The sequence below is a fragment of the Artemia sp. Qi Xiang Cuo genome, chromosome 5 (genome assembly GCF_049724085.1).
Source record: "Artemia sp. Qi Xiang Cuo chromosome 5, ASM4972408v1, whole genome shotgun sequence".
NCBI classification, from domain to species: Eukaryota; Metazoa; Arthropoda; class Branchiopoda; order Anostraca; family Artemiidae; genus Artemia; species Artemia sp. Qi Xiang Cuo.
In genome coordinates, this window is record NC_142798.1 from 33,291,821 (window position 1) to 33,319,728 (window position 27,908).

Consider the following 27,908-nt stretch of genomic DNA (forward strand, 5'->3'; position numbering starts at 1 on the left):
GTTGTTTTTATTTTATTTTTTAAATATCTCGCTGTTTTGAAAATTTTCCTGATCAACTAATGTTAAACCTTTTGCCCAAGATGACTGGTAGATTAACAAGGAAAACAATCCTGACTTTTCTTTCTTGTCTATTTTTGTTTTACTATTATCCATTCCCCGCTTCTTTCATTCACTCTTAACTCCTATTTTTGTTCATTTTATGGACTTGTTCTCTAAATTTGCTAAATTAACTATTTAGAATGCTACCATTAAAATCGGCACTTAATCCATTTTTTTCTCCTGTTCTTAACTACTTCAAATTAGCACGACACTCTTCGAGGGGTTTTTAAATGTTTTAATATAACCTGTCCTCACAGTTACCTGTCATACCAGCTACTTAACGATACTTTCGAGACTTGTTTTACTGGCTGGCCCTGGCCGAATAAGGCACGCATACACAACTATTTTCCGACGGGTACCCTGATTTGTTTTCCGAGTTAGGTAACAATAAAAAGTCAGAAATTCAAGAAAATATAAGATTCCGTAGGGGGGGGGGGATCCAGTGGCCTCTTTGCCAGGGTATGTTCCTGGGAGTACTATATTTCCGGGGAAGAGGGAGGGGAGAATGAGTTCACCCATGCAGCATAAAAAATCTGGTCTTCCCCGAATGAGGTGGGAAGAGGTCATAAGAAAGAATCTAATAGAAATGGGACTTCTTTGCAGTGCATAAAGAGTTTGAATGGATTGGGACGGAGGAGGAGCATGCGCAGCTGTGTTGGCTTCGGGCGGCTTGGTGCTGCAGAGTTGTTAGTAGAGGTGGCAGTAGTAGAGTACGATCGTAAATACAAATATTTTTGGAAATCAAATTATATAAATAATCAGCATTTAACGAAATTTGTTTTGCACAAAAGTAGTGTTCAAATATTTATACCAAGAGTATGGGTAACTTACGAGAGTGAGAACTAGCGCTAGTGTCGACAAAAATAGCTCGACGCCATCTAGCATTTGGCAACCCTTGGCATTTTTTCAAGCTTTGTCATCGTTTTTCTGTCAGGGACTGAAATCAGACAGTTATTACTACACTCATTTTACCAGCTAAAAAATTTAATTAATTACTCCTACACTGGGAAAAAATGCCAAGTGTCGCCGAACGCTAGATGGCATCAAAAGTTTTTGGTCGACACTAGCCCCAGTTCCCACTCTCGTAGGTTACCTATATTCTTCGGTTTACACCATAATTTCATACTGGCTAATGGTACACTTGCGATTTCTTGTGTCTCGTGTACCTAGTCTATATACTACAGTGAAACTGGATAGAAAATTGTCGAGATTTAGGGTGAGTTCCAGAAGCCAATTATCATTAAATATTATCAATTATTTGTTGCTACCTTCATCCTAAAATGGCTCATTACTACACATTCTACCCTTATAAGCCTATAATAGGCAAAACATGTTGACATATTAGGTTTTTCTTTACTTATATTATAAGAAACTGACTGAATACTTTTATTATACTGTATTTAGGAACGCAAGTAATGAATTATCATTAAATTAATTGTCTTCTGAATGCGCCCTCAGTTGGTTTGTTTCTGTATTTAAACTAAGTGCCCAAAACGCAAGAAAGTCTGACTGTTCAAGCAACCTTACAAAGCGCCCAAAATCATTATTTTATTAATGTTGTGAAACAATCTCTGTTTATAAATATTGCAAATTAACATTTCCAGTTGGGACTATTACCTTGTTATGTATATATATATATATGTTCGTATTTGTAATAAATTGTTAAGATCATTTTTAAAACTCGCTGCATCTTATGATTCTGGTTAGCTATACGCCTTAGATTTTGCTACAAGGATTCTCTCACCGCCCTCCCCCTCAAGTGAAACCTTAATACAGTCGTGGGTAAACCCAGGGGCGTCGTTTGGGGGTGGCAGTTGCCCCCCCCCCCAATAATGGGGAGAAAAAATATTTTACATCCCATTCCCTTTGACTATCCAGATAATAACCCCTCTTGCCCCCCCCAATAAAAATGCTGGAGATTCGCCCCTGGGTATTCTAAAGTTATAAATACAGTCTTGCATAGTTTAGGTTAAAAAAAAAAAGGTAAAGGATACGGCACTAGACCCTTAAAGTCCAAATCGGCGGTGCTGATCTCCGTTTCAAGCCTCTTCAGCCAGGAAGTGCAATGTGTGTGTGGGGGGGGGCAGTCATCCTGTGCTATCGCACACCCTTCCTGAATTCTAAAAAATAACTGCAAGCTTTTTTTTAGGGGGGGAGTCATATGTGTTTATGGATGTTTTACATATAGCTTTTGATCCCTTCCCTGAACCGAAACGATGTAGATAGCATTTTTTTTTTTCATATACTTGAGATGCCATCTCTAAAATACTAATGAAATTAACACAATCCCCGATCTTAATGATTTGAATGGACGTACAATAGAACAATTTTGTAATATGATTTTCTGTGAGAACATCTTCACATATATACGCTTTTGCCAACTTAAGAAAAAGTAAATAAAAGTTCATGTATTTTTCACATTGATTGATTCTATTGCTGCAACACCTATCTTTACAATGGTATCTATTTCCAATTTCCATACCTGGTCTAATATTTCTCCAAGCTGTTGTTTGGATGGAGGTAACACACCCATCCATTCGACTCTCAAAGGAATTCCAGTAATATTCCAGGTAGAAAGATATTTGTTCTGACTACCGCTAACCTGAGAAGCATTTCAACAGTATTTTCCAATCATTAAAATATAAGATCATTGAAAACTGGCACCAAAACTAATACTAAGGTCCTTGAAACTGGGTGGCCATATTTTTGCTCCATACTATTTTCGCTCGGTACTATTTTGGCCCAATGCAGGTCAAAAAGCGGGTTTTCAGCACAAAATGGCGGAAATTGATATTGGCGTGGCATGATCGACTAATTTTACTTAGAAAGGGCATTCAAAATCCGAATTTCTGTTTGAATGAAATATCTAAATCTCCTCCAACCATTGGTTCATAAGGATCTACCCGAAAAATAAACATACATCCATAATTATAACGAATATTCGTTATTCACAACGAATATTCATTACCCCCCGCCTCCCCATTTTCTACAAGGATGTATATTTTCTTGTGTTAATAACGTTTGATGAGCAAGTCGGAGCCAATTTTCCCAAATCAAATAAAAATGACAGCGGAAACTGGAAAATGAGCCATATAGTACCATACAAGAAAATATATACAAAAGAAAACTGATCCATTTCTGTGGATGCTTGAATTATACAGGTTTGTCTTAGTTTTGACAAGATTTTTGAAGAAAGTAAATTTCAGCTGGGGGGCCAAACTGGGGTCAAGGAGGGGGGGGGGGGCAAACCGAGGTCTGGGAGGAGGAGTTTCCCCCTGCCCCATAGCAAATCACGCCCCTGGTAAAGAGGGAGGCTCTGAATAGATTGGGATGGAGGAGGAGCGTACGTAACTGTGTTGGCCAACCCTTTATACGAAAACCACCGTTTATACGAAAATCACCATCTTTTGTATGTGCTAATGATTTGTGACAGCAGAAACAACAAAAATATACAAGTTGTATTATGTTTTTGTTTGTTATACATTGCATAAACTGCCTTGAAAGGAAATAGCCAATAAGGATCTAAAGGAGACAAACTACAAGAATAAACAACAAGAAACAAGAAAAAAAACCGTTTTAATAGAAAACCATACTTGGTATATAAAAATAAGGCTCTTTAATTTAAAACTGCACTGAACATGTACTCCTTACATTGATAGAAAATCAGGAAAAAAAAACAACAAAAAAGAAAGCCTACAAATCAGAAAAATACTAGAAATCCTTTCTTAGCATGGTCAAATTTTAGCGGTTTTTGACATTGGTTTTTAGCGTTTTTGAGACTTGCTTGATAATTATGAGAAGAGCTCAGTAACAAATTTGATAGATCGCATGAGCATCCAGCAAAGAGAATTAAATTAATCCTGATTCGAAATCCGATCAATGATTAGACTGCAAATAGATTTTTACTTAAGGTAATTTCTCTGAAGGTAAGCAGTCCAACCTAAAATTTTAATGAAGGTAAATTACGTGCAAAGTTTACCATCAGGATTTAAAAACAGAATACTGATAGCGCGCCAACAAATTTTCGACTGAATATAATTTTACTGATGATAAACACCTTTGCCTGAAATTTCAGTGAAGGTAAGATTACACCCAGAGTTTTTCATTGGGATTCAGAATCAGAGAGTAATTAGACTACAACGATGTTTTTATCAAAGTCAATTTTACTGAAGGTTAACAACCTATACTGAAATTTTAGCAAAGATAAATGAAGGTTTAATTACATTCAAAGCGTTTCATCAGGTGTCATTATCAGAACATTCATAAGATTACAATAATGTTTTTACCGAATGTAATTTTACTGAAGGTAAACAATATCACCTGAAACTTTAATGAAAGTAAAACCACATTCTAAGTTTTTCGGCAGGACTCAGAGTAGTAATTACGCTACAATAAAATATTTACCGAAGGTAAGCAGCATAACTCAAAGTTTTACCGAACGTAAAATTGGTATAGAAGTTTTGATCAGGATTCAAAATCGAAGTAGCGATTAGACAACAATAAATTTTTTACCAAAGGTTACGAATTCAACCAGCTACAAAATAGATTTATTACGTGAATTGAACCCCTTTTTCCCCCTATCTTTAAAGTTTTGAACTAAAAATATTATTATCAAAAAAGATAAGCCGAAATATAATTTTAAAAGACAAGCCTAAAAGACAAGCTTAAAAGACTTTACCAAAGTATAATCTACTGAACAAGTACAGTCAAAACTCTCCAAAAGTGACCCCGCGTACCCCAGCGCCTCTAGAAGGAAAATGTTGTACTACTTAATCGCTCCGAGCCAATAAATTAAATTTAATACAGCTTTTACGGAACAAGTATAATCACCTACGGAACTTGTGATTTAGTCACCAGGTTCGCATAGGTATGGAATCGTCTCCGGAGACGCGGACAAAGGGTCACTTTTTTTGTGTGGAGAGGATAGGTTTTGTCAGTACTTGTTCAGTATGTGTTTATACTTTGCTTTTTACTAATGTATTCAATGCGTCAAAAGAGAAATTGAGAAGTCACGACGAAACATAGGCCAACAACATTAGTTGAAAACGTAGGCAAGGCGACTGCTTCCACAAAACTCTTCAAATGTGCTTTCATGAGTTTTAAGGTATTGTGATACTAGCAAGTGTGGGAAACTGATTAAGGGGGAGGGGGTCGTTTGGCTCATCAAAATGAGTTTAGCAGGTATTAAAAACTACCAGAGCCACTGACAAAGCAGCGCTACCCAGAAGAACTGGAAAAAATTAAAGAAAGCTTAATTTAATATATTGAAACTTGAATTTAGATTTAAGCTTATTTGAACCCAACCTGAAACTTTGGGAAACAGAGACCTCGTTTTGTCTGAATTTGTGTTCATTATAGATAGTTAAGTCTATAAAAAAATTAAATTATTTTGATTAAGATAGTTAAGACTAGATTAGCACGGACCTAGTCTTAGAGTCTAGGTCTTCAAAAAAATACGTCCTGGTTTTTCAAAAAAATACCCAAATATACCTATAATGTCCTCTTGGGAAATATTGTTTCTTTCTATTTTCGCTCTGAAGTAAAATAAAACTGGAAAAAGAAAAAGGCTTTATTCAGATTTTACGGTTAGCTTTATAGTTTTCCGGGATATCGCTAGATGGCAATGATTGTTTTTTCTCATTGACGGCATTGAGTTTCTCTCTTGCTCTTAGTTTCCACTCGCTATGCTTTGCCAGAAAATTGCAGCGATTTTGCAGATTGCGGATGATTTTGTATCAGCCTCTTCGCAAAAAAACGTAAAACCACATGCATTAAAATTTTAAAAAACAGGCGAGAAAACGTGCTTTGAAATCAAATGAATATATGATTGTTCAATTCAATTGTTTGTATGCCGCAATCTTTTTATGTTTGTATGCCTTAGGCATATCAAGATCAGCAAATACTTTTAAAACTCATCTTTTGTAAGGTAGGCTAAGGGTAGTTGCGATTTTTCCACATCAGACATACGATTTTCCAAGTTTTTTGCGTTTTTTATACGTCATTCGAATTGCGCTTTTCGGCAAATCACAAAATGAAGGAACAAAGATTCCCCAGCTTTCCATGCTCTTCAACTTACACTGAAGATATTTTTAATTGCACAAATATTTTGACACCAATAATATGATATAAAAACTTCAAAAAGCGGACTTTACTACTCTTAAAAACCTCTTCATATGTACTTTCAGCTGTTTTCAGCAACTCGGAATGTAAACTGCAACTCGGAATGTTATAAAAATGAATAAAAGAAATGAAGGGAAAGGGAGGGAAAGCGCTAAGGAGGGAAACGGAGGATTCTAGATACTTTACAGAGAAATTGCCTCCGGACTGTTTTGGGTGCCCCACTGACTGACCGTATCTAAAACAGTAACCTGTACGAAAAATGTGGTTGAATCAAGCTTTCTAGAGCTATAAAGAGAGGAAGTTTGAGATGGCTAGGACACGTTCTGCGGATGAAAGATTACCGATTGTCAAAGATTGTCCTTTCTGGCCAACCATCAGGGCCAGACGAAAATCAGGTCGTCTCCGAATGGGTGGGAGGATGCTGTATGGAAAGAGTTAAGGAAAATGGGAACTTCCTGGGACGGTTTGAAGGCTCAGGGTGTTTTAAAACCAAGATTAGAATATTAGAAGCTACAGTGATGACAGTGGTCAAATATGGCTCTGAAGCATGGACGCTCCGAAAAGCGGATGAAGATTTGCTAGATGTTTTCCAGAGAAATTGCTTAAGGATTGTTCTGGGTACCCGGCTGACTGACCGTATTTCAAACAATAGGCTCAATACCGCTCTCTAGGGCTATAATGAAAGAAAGGTTGAGGTGGTTAGGGCATGTTGTGCGGATGACGGATGACATATTTCCAAAGATTGTTTTTTTCAGCTAACCGTCCACGGCTAAACGGAAAACAGGTCGTCCTCGTCTGGGGTGGGAGGATATCATAAAGAAAGATTTAAAGGAAATTGGAACTTCATGGGAGGGTGTAAAAAGGGAGGCTTTGGATAGATTGGGATGGAGGAAAAGCGTGCGTAGCTGTGTTGGCCTCAGGCGGCTTGGTGCTGCGGTGAGTTGTTAGTAGTAGTAGTAGGATGGAGGAGGAACGTGCGTAGCTGTGTTGGCCTCAGGAGACTTGGTACTGCGATGAGTTGTTAGCAGTAGTAGTAGCAGTAGTAAGAAACTGTCATTAATATGGTTCTACACCTGTGATTGAGAAAACGGATAAGTCCTTCATATATATACGGAAATATTAGTATTGTGGTTTAATATTAGGTTAAATATCTATTGACGAGAAGTTATTAATACAGGTTAAAGATGAATTTCGACGAAGAAAATATTTTATAAATAGAAATGCCTGGCCTGGCCTTTGAGAACCTTTTGAACATTCTCCCACGAGGAGTCACTCGTGTATATAACCTAGAAACTATTCTTGAATCAAAATCATAGTTTAAGATCCACTTCAAACTGACAAGTCCTATCACGAATAGTGTTTTTAGAGAGTACCTTCAAATATGGGAACACTAAAGTGCCAAGTGAGTCAAAGTAAAAACATTATTTGCCGGTAAACTGTTATTTTATTATTTATAATAAAATATTTGAACCGTAAACTGTATATTACTTGCCCGTATCAATATATTGCAGTATACTGAGTCCAAAACAACGAAAAATTGGTAAGACAGAAAACTTTCGCGCTTTGAGGAGGATAAAATATCACTAGCGCCACTGACAGTCCAGCGTTATCCAATAGAACTTACTAAAACAATTTAAAACAGGCTTGTTTTACTGCATTGTAATTTTGACTTAGGACTAAGTTTATTATTCCAACCTGAACCTCCGGAAAATAGGCAAGTTCTATTTCTTTTTTTTACAATATTTTCTTTTTATCATAAATAGTCGGGGTATGCTCGACATGGACTAGTTAAAAAATGTACACAAAAATACCAATTGTCCCATTTGGCTAAAGTGCTTCTTTAAATTTCGGCCCGATGTAAAGTAAAAAAAAAAAGACACAACCAACATTTGTATTAACATTTTTATAATTGACTATTATTTTGCTCATTAACGCTAAATGGCTATAATTTTTGTTTCTCTAAGAGATAAACTTCCGTGTCCCCTCTTATCAGTTTTCCATACGGTTCAACTAAGGATATTTTTCGTTGTACACTTGATTTCCTACCATAATTTTTTGAATAAATGGTGGTTGCTCACATTTTAGAATTTCGAAATCATTGAACCAAGTTTCATTTAATTTAAACCGCTCATCTTCCTCCACTTTCTTTAATAGCTTTTGACTATCAAAGCGTTTCGGCTCTAATAATAGAGACTGACTAAAGCGGACGAACTTTGAATACAATGAATCGTGTTCTTTTAAAATGTCCACCAGGTTGGACTGAGTTTGAATCTTGGGTATATTCTCTTTACTTGGGTTCACTGTCCTCTCTATAACTTTTTCACTTTTCTTATTCACCTTTTTCTTTCTCTTTTCATCTCTTTTCTTACAAATTTGTTGACTATTCTCAATGAATATATCTATTTTTGTACATCTATCAGTATCAAGTAAACCAATTAAATCTGAATGACTAGATGTACTTTCCATATTAGCCTTGTCTGAATCCTGTACCTTCTTTTTCTTCTCTGAAGCTTGACGGTTCTTTATCATTGTTGAGAGTTTCACGCCCTTTAACGAGTTTTTCTTCTTAGGGTCTGATATATCAATAAGACTATTCCAAACGTAACCACCAACCGTTTCGAGACTTATGCCGGTACAACAGTTTAACGCGCTTATGTCGATAGGATGTGCCTCTGAAAAACAAAAAAATTACTTACATTTTTAATTACATAATTTTTTAAATGGATACATTTAACATAACTTATAAAATATAAATTATATTTTAATACACATAATTTTAATTACAAAATTACTTTCTTTTTTTAAGACGAACGAAAGAATAACAGTAAATCGTTTTTTCCCTGTGGGCTTGTCGCCCCTAAATTTAAAATGTATATAGCTATTCCCCGTAACTTCCAATTTGTTACACATAATTTGGCAATTTTTTATTCTGGAATGCAGCGCCCATTCCCCAGATAAAATTTAAAAGAACATCCCACTTAAGGCAGTATCATGCAAGCACACAGTAAAGGTAATATACAGTAGCAAAAAGTCCAATACTCCCCATTGAAAAGTTTTACACAAGATCTAAAACCACACAAGATTAATGACCCCGCCTTCGCGCAAGCGCAATGAATAAATGTTTCCGATGAAAAACCAAGTAGCAATTGAAACCTTGGCTCTGACGTATATTCCCAGAGTCTGTCTATGACCCTGATGTATATACTCAGAATCTAATTACATACTATGAAATGTGCGTCATGTTTGGAAAAAGATTTCTCCACTGGTATATACTTATACTGTGATATAAGCTGTAGAACCATAGACCACAAATTTTTAATGTTTTAAATATAACAAAAAACACATGTGATATACACTGAGACTCAACTGTGAAAATAAGATTATCTAGGCTAGGATACGCTTTATTATTATCTTTTTGAGACAAAAAGATAATAATAAGCTTCTTCTTTTAGTTGGGGCTTGTCCCCCTCTAAAGTTAAATGTGTTTACTATTATTCTGCGTTTACAATATTTTTTGTATTTTTTTTTAATATAACCCCATCCCCCTCCCTGGATAAAATTCTATAAGAATGCCTGAAGAAGGCAGTATCGCCACAAAAGTCGAACTACGTACTGCAGACTTTTAATGTTTTAAAGATAATAGTAAAGACGTATAAAATTACTGAAGCTGAACTGTGAAAATGGGAAGACGTCATAACGTCTAACCGTCAGGAGCAATAACGTCAGGACATCGATAAAATCCGTCATAACATCGACAAAAAATCCGTCAGAACTACTAACCGTCACAACATCTAAAACTTTAGTTTTTTGGGGTTTAGGGGGGAAAAGGTACCTAGGTTAGGTTACGTATTTAATATATGCTATGCTTTACCCCCACCCCCCGGATGTGCAAATATATAGCAGAAAATTGTTTCTAAACTATTATATGCTTATTACTATTATATAAACTTATAAATTTTTTTGTCAATGTCCTGACGGTTAGTGGTTCTGACGGATTTTTATTATAGGTGTTATGACGTTTAGTGCTTGTGACGGTTAGTCGAAATGGTAGCACCCCTGTGAAAATATAACTTCGTTGACTTTTGCGTTGCAATGAGTAGCTCCTCGTTAGGCAAGCCATGGCCTTTCAAAGTTCGAAACTTGAATCTCCAAAGATATTTGAACGCTGACAATGAATGACGAAAAAAAGATTAAGCTAAATATGAAACATAAAATTCCTAATTTCGTGTCACGGGGAGTAAACATATGCCTTGACCTTTAAGTCCTCAGTTTCTTGTTAAAATAACACTTCTAAAACAATGTTGTAAAATACATTAGTCAGACTTTACAGAGAAAAGAGGGCTATGCCCCCTTGAAATCCACGTAGGTATTTTCGATGACCACACTGCCTTTCCATGACGTACAAATAACAGTTCAAATAGGGATAAGTCTCTTTATTAGACAGTGAAAAATAGTGAAACAAATTCTGGATATTTGATCGTTGTGTATGTAATCGAAATATTCAGAATTTGTATCATTGTTTTCCACTGTCTAATAAAAAGATTATATAAACGCAAATAAAGCGACGTATCACGTATATCATGAAAGATGGTCATCCAAAGCAGTAAAAATACACGCAACAGAAAAAATTAAATTTAGGATATTTTTCTCTGTAAAAGCATTGATATTTTCGCAACAAATTGCAACATTGCATAAGCTCTGGAATTACGAAATATTTCGTGGTTTTTGCTTCTTCTTTTCATGTTAAAGCTTAGCGCTAATTCTCGTAGGAGTTTCGACCTTAAAAATTGATTATCTCCTTGAATACAAATTATAACGTATACTGGCGCGCTGAAATGAAATAGACTGTTGATTTTAGAAAAGGAATATTTTTTTGTCACTAATTTACCTGTATTAAAAACATATCCAGCATCGATGACACAGGAGCCAGCCGGTGTTTTGTGCACCTTCCCCGTCTGTCCAACGTTTAATAGGAAATTGCCTGGGTCGAAGAGCAGATACAAATACTTGGTCGTTTCTGCTAAGAAAAAGGATTCCATCCGGTCTTCCAAAGAATGATCTTTTACGTCCCTTATCTAAAAGCATACAAGACATTACTTTAAAAAATACATACATACATCATATGTATATGTGTTAGATAAAAGAAACCACTTCGCGTTCTTTTTTGATGAGCTTTGTTTAGCTCGGTCAAAATCGTAGGCAGATCAAAATTTTTGGGCCCTTGCGAATGAGGCACATCATGTATCATAAACGAATTACGTCGATTCGATGAGAATTTAATGTCGGAGGCTGAACAGGTGTTATGTTACAAAGCTTAAATTTTTCCTGGGAGTGGAAAGTACTTGAAAAGGTGTTTTGGGGTTCAATCCTACTTTCAAGGATCATTTATTTTGCACAAGGATAGATTTCAGAGATATCCAAGATACGGCAAGTTAATTTTAATATTAAAAGCTCTGCGTTTGAGATCAATAACAGAAAAAGCAGAAAAAAAACCTATTGTCTTTTAATTTAGGCTTGCAATCTAATAGAATATAGCTAACGACTAAAATTTACCGACCTTGTTTTTGAAGACCGTAAGTTAATACACCTGTTCCCCCAAAATGACTTAATTTCTCTACATAAAACACCTACCTCCCACTGTTTCTCATTATGAGAAAAGAGGATGTGCCGCATTTTGAGAGGACTATAAGCTTTACAACATCCTCAGAATAAAATAACATAGGAGAAAATAGTTAAACCAGTCGACCAAATTTAGTTTCAAGGATTTTGGTCTGTCCCTTGAACAATTCCTTGACTATGTCCACTTATCCCTACTCATCATTAAGTTCTGGAACACACCCACTGTTTTCTAGAATGGGGACCACAAGGTGAATGAAATCAGGGTGATTCTTAACCCATAAATTTACAAACACCTTTTCAATTATCGTAACCGATCTAACAATTCAGATCTATGACATTGAGGAGAATCTAAATTCTCCTCAAAGTTTTCGATACATTCCTTGTTAAAGCTAAATTACCTTGCCTTGCTTTAGCTAAGTCACCAATCGTATTATTGCTACTTTTGAGCTTGGTCCCCACTGTTTTCAGATAGCTTAGCCTTTCCCAAGCTTGTCAAATGGAATTCAGATAATAGTTTAAGCGCAGTTCAAACAGACGTGTGAGTAAGGCCAGTGCTTTTCCGGAAATTTCGGATTTTTTTTTCTAAAAGAACATTTTTCCCTTTTTTTTATTCACGAAAACAGAATCATATCCTGAATTTTATCAACAGCTGGATTACGTTGAAAATCTTGAGAAATGCACTTTTTCCTGAAATTTGATGTACTGTCAACTAGAAATCTTTACTCAAAAACTAGAATTCCGATAGGGGTAAATTCCTGAAAAGTACAAGAAAAGGATAATTATAAAAAAAATGTAGCATGAATCACAAAAATGTTGATGAAAATTTTCAGCTATGTTCTGTCTCTCAGTCTCTTTATTATTCCCTGAAAAAGACAAAAAAACAAAAACAAAAAAAAACAAGATAGACTGGAAAAAAAGAAGGGCAAGTTCAGACTATCCTCACTTTATCTAATACACTTGTTTTTTAGACAAACTTCACTAGTACAATACGGACTCGCCTCGGTTTTTAATTCTAATGGATATATTAAATTTGTAAATTTCTACCCTGAAGCATCTGAGTCACACTGGAGTATTTATCTCGTTTGATGTATTTATTTATCTTTTACATAATATTATGTTTTTCAACGTCTTCTATGTAAAACATCACCTAGACATAAGCAAAACGTTCCACATGTGATTGGGAGCTGCTACCGATTACCATTTAAATGTTCCGTAATCCGAAATTAACTTTAGAGTTAATCAGGGTTGTCGAAAGCCAAAACAGGATCCCAGGACAAGTTTCTTCATGCCCCCTCCCCTCTTTGTCCTTTTGTAAGAATCAAACTTGTAATGTAAATTTTCACACTAAGAAAAAGGATAAACTCTTGTGCTTGACTCTTTGGAGACTCGGTCCCTAGACCCCCCCCCCCCTTCTAGCCATCCTTGGTTATAAATGAAAACCTTGGAGGGTCTATAGTTTACCCGATCAAGTTTCTTCTAGTCAAATATACCATTTATGAGAAACTGGATATTACCACGTTCCAGATGAGGATCTGTTGGAGAAAAAAGAAGGATCTGAAGGACCAGCTGGTGCCACGAGTCTTCAGTTCTGGAGAGCTAAAGAAGTGCACGTAGTTTACAGACAACTCTCGTCTTAAAAAGAATGATAACTGGCCAAGTTCCGTCCTCTTGTCGCTTTTGTTCAGAAGAACCATGAAGCTGGAAGTTTTCGAAGACAATTTAAGCATTTAGAAGCAAATGGTGCCGTACTTTGGAAGTCACTCTGCAAAAATTTGCATCTATTTTGGACTGATTAGGTTTGGATAAAAAGTATGGTGCATGACATCTTCAGGAAGAAACCCTTTCAAGTTCAAGGTATACAGGGGGAAGAGTAGTAGCCAAGCTGAAGAGAACTGTCTTGGATCTCGAGCTGTCAGTATGATGATAGCAGTTTGCTAGAATCCTTCATGTCAAACTCTAATGTTTTAGGTCGCAGGAACTTTTGGTGATCTTGGGAAACAAACGTTATACTGCGAATGGTACTACTAGGTTAAATCGTCTCAGGAAATGCCCAATAAGGTCAGACGAAGGCTTCAAGAGAGATGAAGGGCATCATTTGATTACCGATCCAATCTTTGACAAAATTAAGCCAACTCATAAATTCACGAGGTATGCAAGCTCGAAAAAATTGAAATGAACTACAACAGTCCATACTGGTAGCAAACTATAACAAGTTCATGGGTAGTGTCGACCTGCTGGAAAGATTTTTGTCGTACTATCGTCCAGCAATTAGAGCCAGGCGATTGTGCAGCCCAATTTTCACCGGAGTCATCGGTTCTCTTAGAGTTACGTCATGGCGCTTGGCCGTAGCTCAGGGATACGAGTCTAATAAGTTACTCGTATTTTTTACTCCAGAAACAGTTTCCCATTCCTGGAAAACCATCTAGCGATGATCCCCCATCCTTCTCCTCCAAATTCAACTCTGACGCTGAACTTCTCAAGACATACATCACATAGTTTGGTGCCCGTAGAAAAGCAAGGGCGACGTCTTCTGTGCAAGAAGAACTGCAGAGTGAGATGTCTGGCCCACTGCTCTCCCACTCTCCAAAATATTTGACTCCGTTCGTTCAATTTGTCCAATCCTTTCCATTATATAACTGAATTTTTTTTTTTTTCAAAAAAGGCAAATATAGCTATCAGTTCCTATGGTTGTTCCCTTTTGGGAACACCTTGTAACTCAGGAACCGATGGTAGAAAAGAAAAAAAATTGCAATGTGACTCTAAATAGATAATGAATCAAGATGCTAGAAAAGCGTCATTTATGTCCTGGATCTACGTCCCACGCCTAAGGAGTTCAATAATAGTGGAAATATAAATTTATTGTTTGGGCCAAAATCAAAATAAGGTACCTCTTTGTAAACAATTCAACTCCAGTAAGTTTAACGAATCAGTCTTTAGACTGTATTTACATTAGGCAATAGTCAAACTTGTCTAAAGAGCATTGCATTTCCTGTCTTTAAGTGGCGTTTATTCAAACATGGCACTTTTTCAGCAGCAACGTGAAGTTGAACTGGCGTCACGTCAGTTCAACTGACGCCCGAGTTTTTAGAATACATTGACACTATCATATTCACAGGACATTTAACCCTCTTAAATAAGTGCATTCCCTGCCACTTACCTTTTAAATAATTAATTTCTTCTAATGAATCGATTTACTTTTTTTCTACAGCTTCTTGGCACAAATAATACCTGTACTTCCAATCTTCATTTACCAGGATTTATAATTCCATAATTATTACAATTTTTCAAGCAGTAGAATTTTTTACATCAACTCTAACTTCCAAACATTAGAGATTTACATTTCGTTACATATAATATATTAATCCGATTTAATAGATCAGAAACTATTTTTCCAGTTAGAAGTCCTTACAAATTTCAGATAAAATTCCAAAAAATGAAGAAATATGAAATACAGAAATTTTCAGCTGTTTCCTCACACAGTCGAATGAGAACACAATAATCAATTCCAAGGTAAAAAAGAGATACTATCCTTCCTTTCATACTAAAAAGAAATTTTGATTTCATTGGTTATTTGTGTGGCGTATTTTCGAAAACTAGTCAAATTATTTCTTATTTCTGGATAGATAAATGGCCCAGTCATTTTTAAAACCAGGTGGTAAAATTCTCGTTTAGGGGCTTCTTGCTATATTGAAAAGTAGTTGAGCCAGGTGAATAAAACTCTTAAGAATGTATCCTGAGCCTTAACAATATCATGCAAGGATAGTTTGAAGCACCTACCTTCATTTTTTCTTCCTCCAGAGGGCGCTGACCTTTGATGATCTCTTACTGTTTTTATACTATGAAAGTGAAACTTACAAACTAGATCTTCTGCTCAAATAAGGCACAAGAAATGTCTTATCAGCCCCGCACCTTTGCTCAATACCAATCTATGAGGTTTCCAACATCTCTAATTATTTTTCTTAAATTTACGGAAAAACTCTTGATATGGCTTAAGACTCTACTGAAAATAATAGGAATTGCAGTTTCAAAAACTAAAGTCAATGAAGAAGAGAATGAAAACTCAAAATCCAGGTAAAAGATTTTTGTCAGAATTCAGATAAGTAAAAGCCCGTCATGTATAAACTCTTTAAAGCTCTGGAAATAAGGAAAGGGTAGACATAGTAGCTTATTAATACCTTCCCAGGAAATATTTTTGGCCTTGGATTCATTCCTGAAAGTTTTATTCACCTGGCTCAAATCTGTATTAAGCATTAAGCCAGTAAAAGAACTAAACGTTTCGAGCCACGATTTTTTGTACAAGTAAACTCTCTATCCCTCTGTGAGAGCGCTGAAAGGGAGAAATTTTCTATGACATCAAAATAGGAATCAACTCCGTTTTTAGTTAACGATCTTGCCCAAACAAGTTTAAAAAGACAACGTTTAGGCTATACTCACGCTAGCATATCCACACGACGTTTTAGCACTATGCTCAATGGCGCGAAGGACATCTTCTCCCATAGTGATATATATACTATCTTTTGTAGCTCTGTACAAATACACCAAAGATTCAACAAATTCGGGCCTTAAAGGATAGCCTTCTCGTTGGCTCCTTACTTCACTGTTGTATACATCGTACATCTCGGGGACGAAGCCATACTGTTTCATTACTTTGTGATAATTGAGTATGCTCCGTTTGGCTGAATTAACGTCTCCTGGTGAAGAAAATTTGTTGACTAAAAATTAAGTAATAAAAGAATTTACAAATTTGGGTGAATTTACATGCCTTGTCAAGATTACATATTTACTAAATGTTTAAGACAATATAAAAGGGCACGATTTTTATGGCTGATTTAACGTCTCTTGGCGTAGAAATTATGTTGACTGGAGACCTGAAAATAATACAACAGGGCATAATTTCTTGTTTTAATGAGGATATTTTTTGGTCCAAGATTGGCCCAGACAGAAGTAAGACTTGAAGCAGTACAAGGGTGGAAGGAGGTCCAAAGAAGGAATTTAAAGAAATAGGAGCTTCATGGGAGGCTATAAAGAGTGAAGCTTTGGACAGCAGAAAAAAAGTTGATTTTAAACGCCATGATTTATCAAAAGCTGATTCAGGGTTTCCCTAGTTTTTGGTAAGTTGGGTAGGTAATTTTCAAGGTGGCTCAAGTTACCAAAACTTTGGATCTAGAAAAAAATATTTCTTTTGTTTCTATATTTCTTATTTCCAGTTCTTTGTGCGAGTGCAACGCTAAAGCTATCTATTTAAGCTCGGAAAGTTTTATTCTGAAGTAATGTTATGCTTCAAATTTTATGTTTTACATTACTAACTATGATTTCAACTTACCACATACAAATAAGCATATCAACACATAAAACTCAAAAATAAGTTGATTCTATAACGAGCATGCATTCATATTTCCAATGAAAATAAAGTACCCATTAAGATTTATATGCGTCAAACTAACGTATGGTCAATTTGACATGGTCGTGATCAATTGACCGTATTATAGAAACTGGTTTCAATTACAAATTTGTCAAAAATCAAACTTGTCACGCATTTCCCTGTAAATTTACTAATATTATAACATATGTTTATTAAAGAAATTCCCAGCTTACCATACATGGACACATGCCAAAGGTTCGCAAGGCTAGCCACAAGTCATACATTTCTGATAAAGTATAATTATTTCACCACAAATAATGGTCTGAGCAAAATGATTCGTAAACGGGTTTATGAAAAACACAAAAAATTTTAATTTTTCAAGTATTTGTTTTTAGACAATTTACCTGTTTTCATGTCCCTCCCCCTCTACTACTACCACTTCTACTGCTGCTAATAACAACTCACTAGACCACCAAGCCACCTGATGCCAGCACCGCTTAGCACACTTCTCCTACCCTCCAATATATTGAAAGGTTCACTCTTTACTGCTTCCAATGTAGTTCTGATTTCGTTTAAATCCTTCCTTATGACTTCTTCCATCTCACTCGGGAACAATTCCCTTGGAAAACACCTAACAAACCTTCCTCATCCTTTTGAAGCACCCAATTGACTACTGTCATGACACGTCATTTCCAATGTTCAAATTTTAGTTTGCAGACTTATCTTCTATCCTTATAAGCTTTTCTCAACTGCGTAAGAAACACTGTGTGCATTGGATATTCTACTTTTCGCATCTTCGCTGCTTCCACACTCCTTACTAATAATACTATAAGGTAAGTGAAGTTATCCACTTGCTAGATTTTATGGCCATCTAACATCCCCTCTTTCCCCTCATTTATCCCTAGCCTGAGTGACTCAGTCTTCTCAACATCAATTTTCAAACTTATTCTAGGAATCTGAACTCTCAACACCTCAAAAAAAGCATTTGTTTTGCTAAGGCTTTTATCTAGGACAATCCAATTATTTTCATAATCTAAGTCTCGGAAAGTTTTATCTTCCTAATTGACATTACATTCTCCTAATCTCAGGCGGTGCTCTTAATCTACGATCCACGTAAACGGGGAGAGGACACAACTCTGTATAACTCCTAATTCCATACAAACCAAGTAGCCTACTAATCTGACTTTCTACCTCAACTGCAGCAACACTGATATCTAACATAACACTAATCACTTTAATGTACTTAACTGGCATACCATACATGGATAGACATTCACTAAAGCAACTCTATCATCTAAATTAAAAGCCTGTTTATCAGTAAACATGTCTGATGATTCAAGCGCTTCTCAATTATTAGGCTAAAAGTTGAAATTTGGTCGATGCATCCTCTATCCTTCCTAAAAGTACACTCTTCTTCTCTTAAAACCTTACATACAGCATCCCTAAGTCTAAAAAGCACCTTTATACTAGTAAAATACTTCCTACAGAAACCCTTCTTACAGAAGGGTTTAATTAGTTTTCCTAAAATTGTTAGGTACTTTCCCTTGTTCAAAATTATATTCATAATCCTCAGTAATGGGTCTGATGGTTTGATGATTCAGACACTTCTCAATTATTAATTGGCGAGTAAAAAATTTGATTGACACTTCCTATCTCCTTCCAAATTTTTTTTCTCTTAAAAATTTATCCATTAGATCTATTAGATCTTACCTATTAGATCTCTTAGTCTAATAGGTATTTATGCATAAACGATAAGGGTAAGCTTGTCGCTTGTGTTATGAAGAACTATGTGCCAAATTCAATCTTCAGCAGAGTTTTATCTCGTTTAGATTTTACCTTTTTTTTTCCTTTTTTTTCTCACCGCCCGAAACTTTTCGAAATACTATTAAGCAAAAAAAGAAAATTTAGAACTGCCTCCATATTCTAATCACATCAAAAATAAAGTTTCCAATATACTTCAACTTTAACCCATTTTCAAAATAGATATTATAATACAGTTTCTTGGGCAAGGCTGAAATAGGTTGAACAAGTCTGATCAAATCATGAATCAATCTGGTAATAATGAAAATCACAACAACTAAACAATAGATTATGGCAAGGCTTTAGCATCCTTTTTGCAAATTCACTCTAAACAATATCACTCTTTGTTTGTGGTTTATTTGAAAAGGAAAGAAAAAATATGCATATAAAATAGGGTACAACTTTTAATAAAGACAGTAAAAAAACACATGTGTGTAGCTCAAATATTTTTATTTCACCCCTAGAAGTCTTTTCATCGGCAAAATAAAATTCAAAATCTAAAAGGGAAAAATATAGTTTTAGACAACCGAAACTCAGTGGAAAATAAGACTAAAATTCACATTTAAATAAAACTTCGGTGGTACTATTTTTGAATTAAAATGAACGTTGGTGGACTGTGATGAAGAAGTTGAGAGCCATGGCTAATTGGAGAAAAAGCCAAGACAGATAATCTGAGTCAGAGACAAAGCTGGCATAAGCCTTTTTCAGAATTGTATAAAAATGATGTCACTTCACTTGTTGATAGATAGTCTATCTTCCATCCATCCTAGGGCAAAACTAAGGTAGATAGGCATGGAATAAGAGTAATTCAAATAGTCTATGAGTTCTATGAGGCATTTGAAGGTAATTCGAGACCTAAATAAACGGTTTTCAAAGATTGATGACCGACAATGTCCACAGGACTTTGAAGGTAAAATCAACGTTGAAGGACTGTGATGAAAATTTGAGCCATGGCTAACTGGAGAAAAAGCCAAGAAAGACAAAGCTGGGAGAGACAAAGCAGTTTGAAAAATTCTTTCTCTGTGTAAAAAATTGTACAATATATGGCACACACGAATGCCAAAAACGGCAAACTGAATAGAAAACTTTTATAATTCAGTTGGAAGGCAGCGTTATCTTATAAATTATTTAAGACTCAATCTAAAAAAAATCATATTGTTTTGATATCCGAGGCGACCAGTCCACGGAGGGTATCTCGAAAAAAGAAAACACAAAATGAGCTATGTAAAATAACATAGATAATTACTAATAATACACTAACGTAGAATAATTAGAAAGATTTCATATGATTGTGGAATGGGGGAAATACAGAACAATGGATTAGATAGATAATGAGGTGGCAAAGATGGTAGAACACATTTTACGTGATCAAGAGGTACAGGTTTGGCATCATGAAAGAACCTCTGATTCCCTGCGGCTCTGCAGGGTGGTAAAGGAGACATGGGGTGGAGAGGTATTTTTCAAGGTGAGTTTAAGGAAGGGAGAGTGAAAGTACACAATTGAATTTAGTACGAAAAGTTTAACACTCCTGGCAATAATAAAATATTCAGGGAGGAGGCAAGGGCAGGGTGATGCGTACTTTTGCTTTATGTGTGGAGAGATGGAGGAGACTGTGGGTCATGCGATGAGTAACTGAGAAGAATTTACTGAGTTTCGAAAGGAAGTGCATGGAGAGTTTAGATTTGATAAAAGATGACTGGCAAGAATAGTTAGGGATGAGTACTTTGCAAGTGTAGAAAGATTGAGATGATTTCTCAGGCTAACAACGGAGCATAGAAATGGATTTTTAAACTTTGTATGATGTTTTTGTTTATGTAGAGACTTAATCAAAATTGAATTTTTCGTTTTATATTACCATGGTCCTAGGGCTTTTAGAGTTACAAAAGTTATTACTATTATACGAAGTATTCTAGGTTTGAAATAAATCTATCAGTATTGGCTTTTAACATTTTTTAGCATTTGTGCACTGCGATTGTTTGTTATTTTTTCTGATTAGCAACCATGCCTGATTAAATTTATCAGCTTTATTTGATTGTTTTTGTCAAATTCAAGCATCTTTATATACTTTATTCTATTCGAGTTATCTTTTCTAATTTAGTCTATTCTAAAAGTGTTCTAATTTATTCTTTTCTACTTCTAATTTATTCCATAATCTATTCAAATTCAACAAGTAGTTATTTGTTGCAGTTGCAATTGTAAAATTTTAAGAATATACTCTTTTAACTGCTTTCGTTTAATGAACATTTATTTATTGCATTACCATTATGTGGTATTTTTAAGAACAAACTTTAATTTTTTGTTCATATTGTCGGTCAGATGATTTACGTGTTCTTCTTTATGCTATAGACCTCAGAGCCTAGCGGAGCGTCATTGCCTCGTGCCTAACATTTTGCACCAGCGTCCATAGAATTTTTTTTTAAGCAGACATTATCTCGACCTACCAATTAGTGTCAAGAGTCCAGGCCAAAATGCTTCCAGATTCTGGAACACAGGCATAGTAACACTTCCTCGAGTCATGGATGCCCAAAAATACCAGTCTTCATGCCTCAAGTATTTATCAACAGCCTTCTTTCCTTCCAAAAACATTTTCATTAGTTCTGGCTTTTGAAGCAAGATAGCGCCTTTCACAAGATATTCATAATAAGAGTCAACGGCCGCACCAATGCCAGCATCAGTAGCCACCCATTGTCCATTCTGAGTATTCAAATGATTACCAAACAGACCGATTGATGACTGATGATGCCACAATGCATTCAAAGCTCTCAATGCCACCTGTCAAAACATTGATCAATATAAGACAAATAGTAAAGGTTAAGATAAGTTAATACATTTGACTAATTATACAACAATAGTGGCACACCAACACCGGCACATTTAACCACCCATTGCCATCTCTGATTATTCGAAAGACTATCAGACAAACCGACTAATGATCTATGATTCCATATTACTTTCAAAAGTCTCAATGGCACCTTCAAAAATAACTGATCAAAAATGAAAATCAACTCATAATTAGCCACCCACTATCCATTTTAACTATTCAATGGTTATTAAACAACCTGATTGACTACTAATGGCCCGCCACAGCGTTCAAATTTCTCAATACCACCAGCCAAAATAATTGATCAATATAGAAAAATAAAGATAGAATAATGATAAAGAAAGATAATAAATGTTGAAGGATAAATAGGAACAAGCGGTTAGACGGAATCCAAAAGTCATTTAAGCGCTACTTTAGTTTCAGAAAGTCTTCCGTGGCAGACAGCAGTTTTATTAACCTTGAGATCAAGCTGTTCCTTAGCAGCACGAAGGGAAAATCTCCAACTGTGGCTGAACCAGTGGCAAAACGTCATCGAAAAGTTTTATAGTCCACATTTGTTGATAACACGTACAGGTTAACCGCAACTTTTTTGTCAAGTAGTTTTACTACTCTCAGCCAATGTCCCGAACCGACACTTTTTGTGCAACTTTTATACTATCCAGCAGTAAGTGAATTTGTCTATTGTAAAAAAAAAGGAAAAAAAAAGACAAAATCCCATTTGGGTTTTGTTCCCTTTACTACGCCATTCCGCGAATTACCAAGATATGGAAAAATTCGAATTGACTTAGTATGACGGTTCTTTTGAATAAATTTCAGAAGCCTATTTGAAAGGCACATTTGCAGTTTTTAGTTTTTTTTTCTTTTTTGGTTGAACAAAAGAGCAGAGTACAGTCACACAAAAAGAATCAAGTAAAGTATGATTCAAAGCCAGCTCTATCAGATGCGTGTCACACATTTGAATTTTGACTTTTTGAATTTGCTGCGGCTTGCCCTAGTATACCCAGCTACCAGGCTCCCAGGTTAATGACTCGCTATTTCAAAAAACACCAAATGTAGACGTATTTTAATGCAATATATGTCATATTCCCGAAAAAAATCATATTCTCGATTCTAAAGAGAGATCGGAAAAAACGTAGCCAAAATTTGAAGGAGATTAAACCAGGAAAAGGTTCGGATTTCCTCTTATGGACGGATTGTTGTTTTAATAAACTAGAATCAACAATTAAAAACAATTCTATTTTAGCCTGACAAGAAAAAAAAACCTCTTGCAAATTAGATTAGTAATTGGAGGCCAAAATATCACTTCATTAACAGCCAAATTGCTGAGCCTTAGATTTCAAACTAACGTTTGAAATGAGCAGCTGAAAAGTCAAATCAATCATTTCCACAAAAAAAGGCGAGAAAACCAAGATAGAAGCTAAACTGTTCAGCTGACTTTAATGTGTCGATCATCTGAGATAGTGTGGAGGCAAAATGTGATTCAGTACATTATAGCAGTGAAATAACCCAGATAAACAAAATACTTGGTAGTCGATGGTACAAAAGTTGCTTGTCGTTCGTAATCTCATTTTTTAGGAAATTTCTACACAAGTTTTCAAAATCAATTTTGCTTCTGAACGGTCCGAATGTGACTCATGTATTTGATGATAAGTCCACAATCCAGATTGTCAGAACGATCTATGAATACCAGTAAAATAAACAAAAAATGTAAAGGGTTTCGTTAAGTTGGATCAACTTCTCAGTTTACTTAAAAATAAATAAAATAAAAAATTACGAGGTTTTTCAAATAACAAGATCCCCTAAAACCCTTCCTCGGCGCCTTTCACTAAATGAGCAGTTAAGCTAAATCATTTATCTCCATAAGACAAACAAGAGAAAATACACAATATTATCTTAACCTTGACAGCAATAAAAGTACCGAGAAGCTCCTTGGAGGTTACAAGTTCCGAGCCTGATAATAACTTTATACTGCTTCTAAGCTAATGACATTCTGGAAACTCTCTAAATTGAGCATAATTACCAAAGCAAGCATACAAGGGTTCTCACATTGAGGATCTTTATCTAAAATGTAGGACTTCAAAATGATACCCCTTAGCATAATTACCAAAGGAAGCATACAAGGGTTCTCACATTGAGGATCTTTAAAATGTTATTTACGTATATAGATATGAGTCACATACATAAATATGTGAGTCACTTTTCACTCATCAGTGCTGTGATTTGTTTCAACGGTTCCATACAGGTTCAAATAGTCTTCAAGTCAGAAGTTAACTTTTAATGACATATTATGCACTTATTAATGTTCTTCCATGGCATTCAAATTTTAGCGCAAAGGATGAATGTTGCTATTCTTATTTACTCCATTTTTTTTCCGCTTACAGATTGCAGCACAAGCGTCTTTGTTGCCTATTGAAGATTACGCCCAAGAAAGTCATACCCGAGGAAGTTGACTTGCAGCCCTTGTGACCCTGACCCTGAGATGCCAGCCCTTTGTGACCCTTGCATTGCAGCCCTTGTAACCCTGATATGCCAAATATACTCGAGGTTAATTATCTCAAATACTTGATTTATAACTTTCCTTAGCAGTTTATGAAAAGTTTGAGAGATTAGAACTTCTCTACTCAAAACGCACGGAATTTGGGGGAAATCCGGGCTTTCTTTTTCTACCAAAGATATAAAGCCTTTCAAGCAGCCCACCATAGACGGAGGTCCATCAATGCTCATCCAATACATGACTTCAATTTGAAACCCGATTTTCTAGATAATCAGATACAAAGTCAAAAGTATCGTCAAAGAGAAAAAGAAATATCACTCTCCTCTGTATTTTTTTTTTTTTTGTATTTTGTTTATTTTTGTGACATATTTTCGTAACTCGATAAACTATATTATTCCTTATTTCAAGAAAGAGAAATAGCCCAAGCTTTTTAAAATCTGGTTTTGAAACCATATTAAGCCAGGAACTTGCATTAAATACGCTGTTTCCGAAAGATGAACGTATATTATTCAAAACCTGATTGGTCCTCTTCTATGGAGTTTAAGCCATTAAAAAGAATGAAACATTTTTGAGTCAAGTAAGCTCTCTATTTTTCCCTGCAATCACAATCTTCACTTGAAGTTGATGATTTTTTCAGTTTGGAAAAAAAAGGCGGAATGTGTAGAAAATATACAAAATAAGGGATGGAGAGGCATTAAAAATCTTGGCATTAGAAGGGAGCCGATCCTATAGGAGGTTCAACGTTTTCCCTAAGGGTTGATTCAAACATTAAAGAAACTGACAAAATCCTTGATAACTTCCGTCATGAACCAATTTTCTCTTTTTAATAATTAGATATAGCACAAAAGACAACTCACAACTTATACGTGCGTTTGGTGCTGTTTTACATATTGAAGTTTACATTATTAATGAAGTTTATATTAATAATATAAGTTTACACAATATTCCTTTTTTAACAAAATAAAATATGTAAACACAATTACTTGAACAGGGTTGTCAATATTAATAGATTCGTAATCATCCACTGCAAACTAAGAACATAAAGTTAAACCATTACGTTTTTTATATCTCGTGATACATCCATTATCCTGCCCTGAATGGTATCGTCTAATATTCGTGAAAATTACTTATTCTAGTGGGGGGGGGGGGAAATATCGGATATGAATTTTACTATGTCATGGGGAATTATCTGCCTCCTCTAACTTATATCTTTGAGTGTTAAAAATGTATTTGAAAACATTTTAGCATTGTCAAATCTGATTAGAAAAGATATTTAACATACTTTTGCAAAAATGTGTCATTTCGTTTTAATTTTTCTTATACTAATGATTTTTTTTTATTTTGTTCTTAGGGGACTTCCTATGAATTTACAAATTAAGAATCAATCAAGTGCCTGGATTCTAAAACCTAAATACAAAAGTTGGATTTAATCGATTTGGCTTCTCAATAGCTTAAATGTTATGACTAAATTTCACTAAGGATTCAATAATACTGATTGACAACGAAAAAAGCCAAGAATTCTAAAAATAATTAAAATAAGATAAATTAAAAGATTTACGACTTCTATTAAATTAGACCGGCTTCTCGGTTCCAATCAATTAGTCAATTTATAAACTTCAAAAAAGTATAAAGAGACAGACTAGAGAATATTCCCTACCTCCATGACTCCATGACCAGGATTTGTTTTCTGGACAACAGATATTCAAATCTTTGAAATTTTGGGTCCTTGGTTGATGTTGAAAGAGCTTCAAATTGGAAGTAACAGAAAACAGAATGGAATAACGGAATACCCTTTTAGTCTTGAAATAGTTTCAAAAACGAAATAACAGACAACGCGATCAGAGTAATATATAAACAGACCTTTTCAAATATTGGATCCCCGGTTAATCTTGAAAGAGCTCCAAACTCGACGATAAACGTTCCAACACCAGCAGTACAAGTGATTGTCGTCTCACCATGTGGAACACCGTTTCGAAGGTTTACTGTTCCATAGGGCATGCCAGTGTTCGTATCAAAAGCGGGAAGTAGCCTCCTTGCAGCATCTTCTGCAAGCCGAAGCAAAGGCCCATTGCACGGCCATCCAGGTTCTAATTCAATGCCTGATCTAAAACAACACAGTGTAAAGCGTATAACCTGATTAAAGCTAGATTATTACTACTAGGAAATTCTTTTCGTTAAGTAGTATGCAATAGCCATCTAATTATAAAAAAAAATACGGTAAATAAAATGTGGGACTCAAAAATTTGCTTGACTAAAATTCGAAAATATATGTAAAAATACCAAAAAAATAAAACAATAAAGGTGTCAAAATATCACGTCCTCTGCGCCATCTAAACTTAACCATGTAGTTTCGCACCACCTCAAGAGGTCAAAAACTAAATTAATCACCTCATAAGCCCCTGAAAATAAATAATACCTAAGTGTAGTCAAGACAAGGTATTAAAAAAAAAATAGGTGTTTATATTTAAAAGGATTGAACAACGCCTACTGTACTAAGGAAATTAAATACAAACAGGAACAAGTATTCACAAAAATAAAAAACAATATAATATCAAAGGAAACAGAAGTGGAGGAGGAAAATCCGACCCCCCCCCCTCCAGAAGTGAAAATAACTTTCACGATTTTTCTGTTAATAATACAGGTATTGGTATTATCATCAAAAAATCACAAAAAGGGAAAATCAGAGTTAATGATTGTCAACAACCCAGATATATTCCGTTCGGATAGAATATTAGAAATACTGAAGACGTCTTGAGGCCTGAAAAAACAGAATGAATGTTGTACTAAATAGCGCTTAGCAAAATGCGGACATTCAATTCATTGTATTTAATCGTTCTCGTAACTAAATATAGGAATGAAATAATTTCCTAATTTTTCAACCCTTTTGGAATTCGGCATCGGTTACCAATATTTTTCATCTAAGAAATAACGAGGGAGTACAAGACAAATAAAATATTTGTGAAAATGGAAAAATAAAAAACTTAATAGAAGAAATGACAAAAAGAAAATGAAATAAACACAATACACCCTCAAAGGAATTTGGATACAATTTAAATTAGACAAATTTTAATACGATAAATACAATGACGTATGAAACCAAGAAAGGAAAGAATATAATAAAAGAAAAATAAAATCAAATAGGTGAGAAAACGAGGATTTTTTAAGCCAATAGCAAAATATGAATACGAAAACCAAGCAAATATTTCGACAAGGACCTCCGCCAAGTCGTCTTCAGTGCTAGTAAAAAACAAAACAGAAAAACAAAATCTAACCTTTCGAAGTGAACTTGACAAGAGGAGAAGGAAAGGAAAAGGCATCTTTTCTCCTCATATGAAAAGGGTATCTTTTCAGGACGAATTGGCGGAGGTACTTGTCGAAATATTTGCTTAGTTTTCGTATTCATATTTTGCTATTGGCTTAAAAAATCCTCGTTTTCTCACCTATTTGATTTTATTTTTCATTTATTATATCCTTTCCTTTCTTGGTTTCTTACGTCATGTATAGTAAGTGTGGTCTTAGAATGTATTTACGATAAATACAATATTAAATAACGATACTCTTATATTGTCCATGCAAATCCACCGTTTTCTGTT

The 27,908-nt window shown here is 35.1% G+C and overlaps 1 protein-coding gene across 1 annotated transcript in view; it reads right to left on the reverse strand.

Annotated features, from left to right (window-relative positions):
* Positions 1 to 8,177: 8,177 nt before the first annotated feature.
* Positions 8,178 to 27,908, reverse strand: part of Edem1 (ER degradation-enhancing alpha-mannosidase-like protein 2) — a 39,923-nt gene continuing 20,192 nt past the window's right edge. Inside the window, exons 4-8 of the mRNA XM_089088815.1 lie at positions 26,176 to 26,419; positions 21,442 to 21,772; positions 16,273 to 16,529; positions 11,108 to 11,294; positions 8,178 to 8,891 (exon numbers count right to left, since the gene is read on the reverse strand). Of these exons, the coding sequence (XP_088944941.1) occupies positions 8,230 to 8,891; positions 11,108 to 11,294; positions 16,273 to 16,529; positions 21,442 to 21,772; positions 26,176 to 26,419 (1,681 nt within the window). The 3' untranslated portion in view covers positions 8,178 to 8,229. The remainder of the gene's footprint in view (positions 8,892 to 11,107; positions 11,295 to 16,272; positions 16,530 to 21,441; positions 21,773 to 26,175; positions 26,420 to 27,908) is intronic.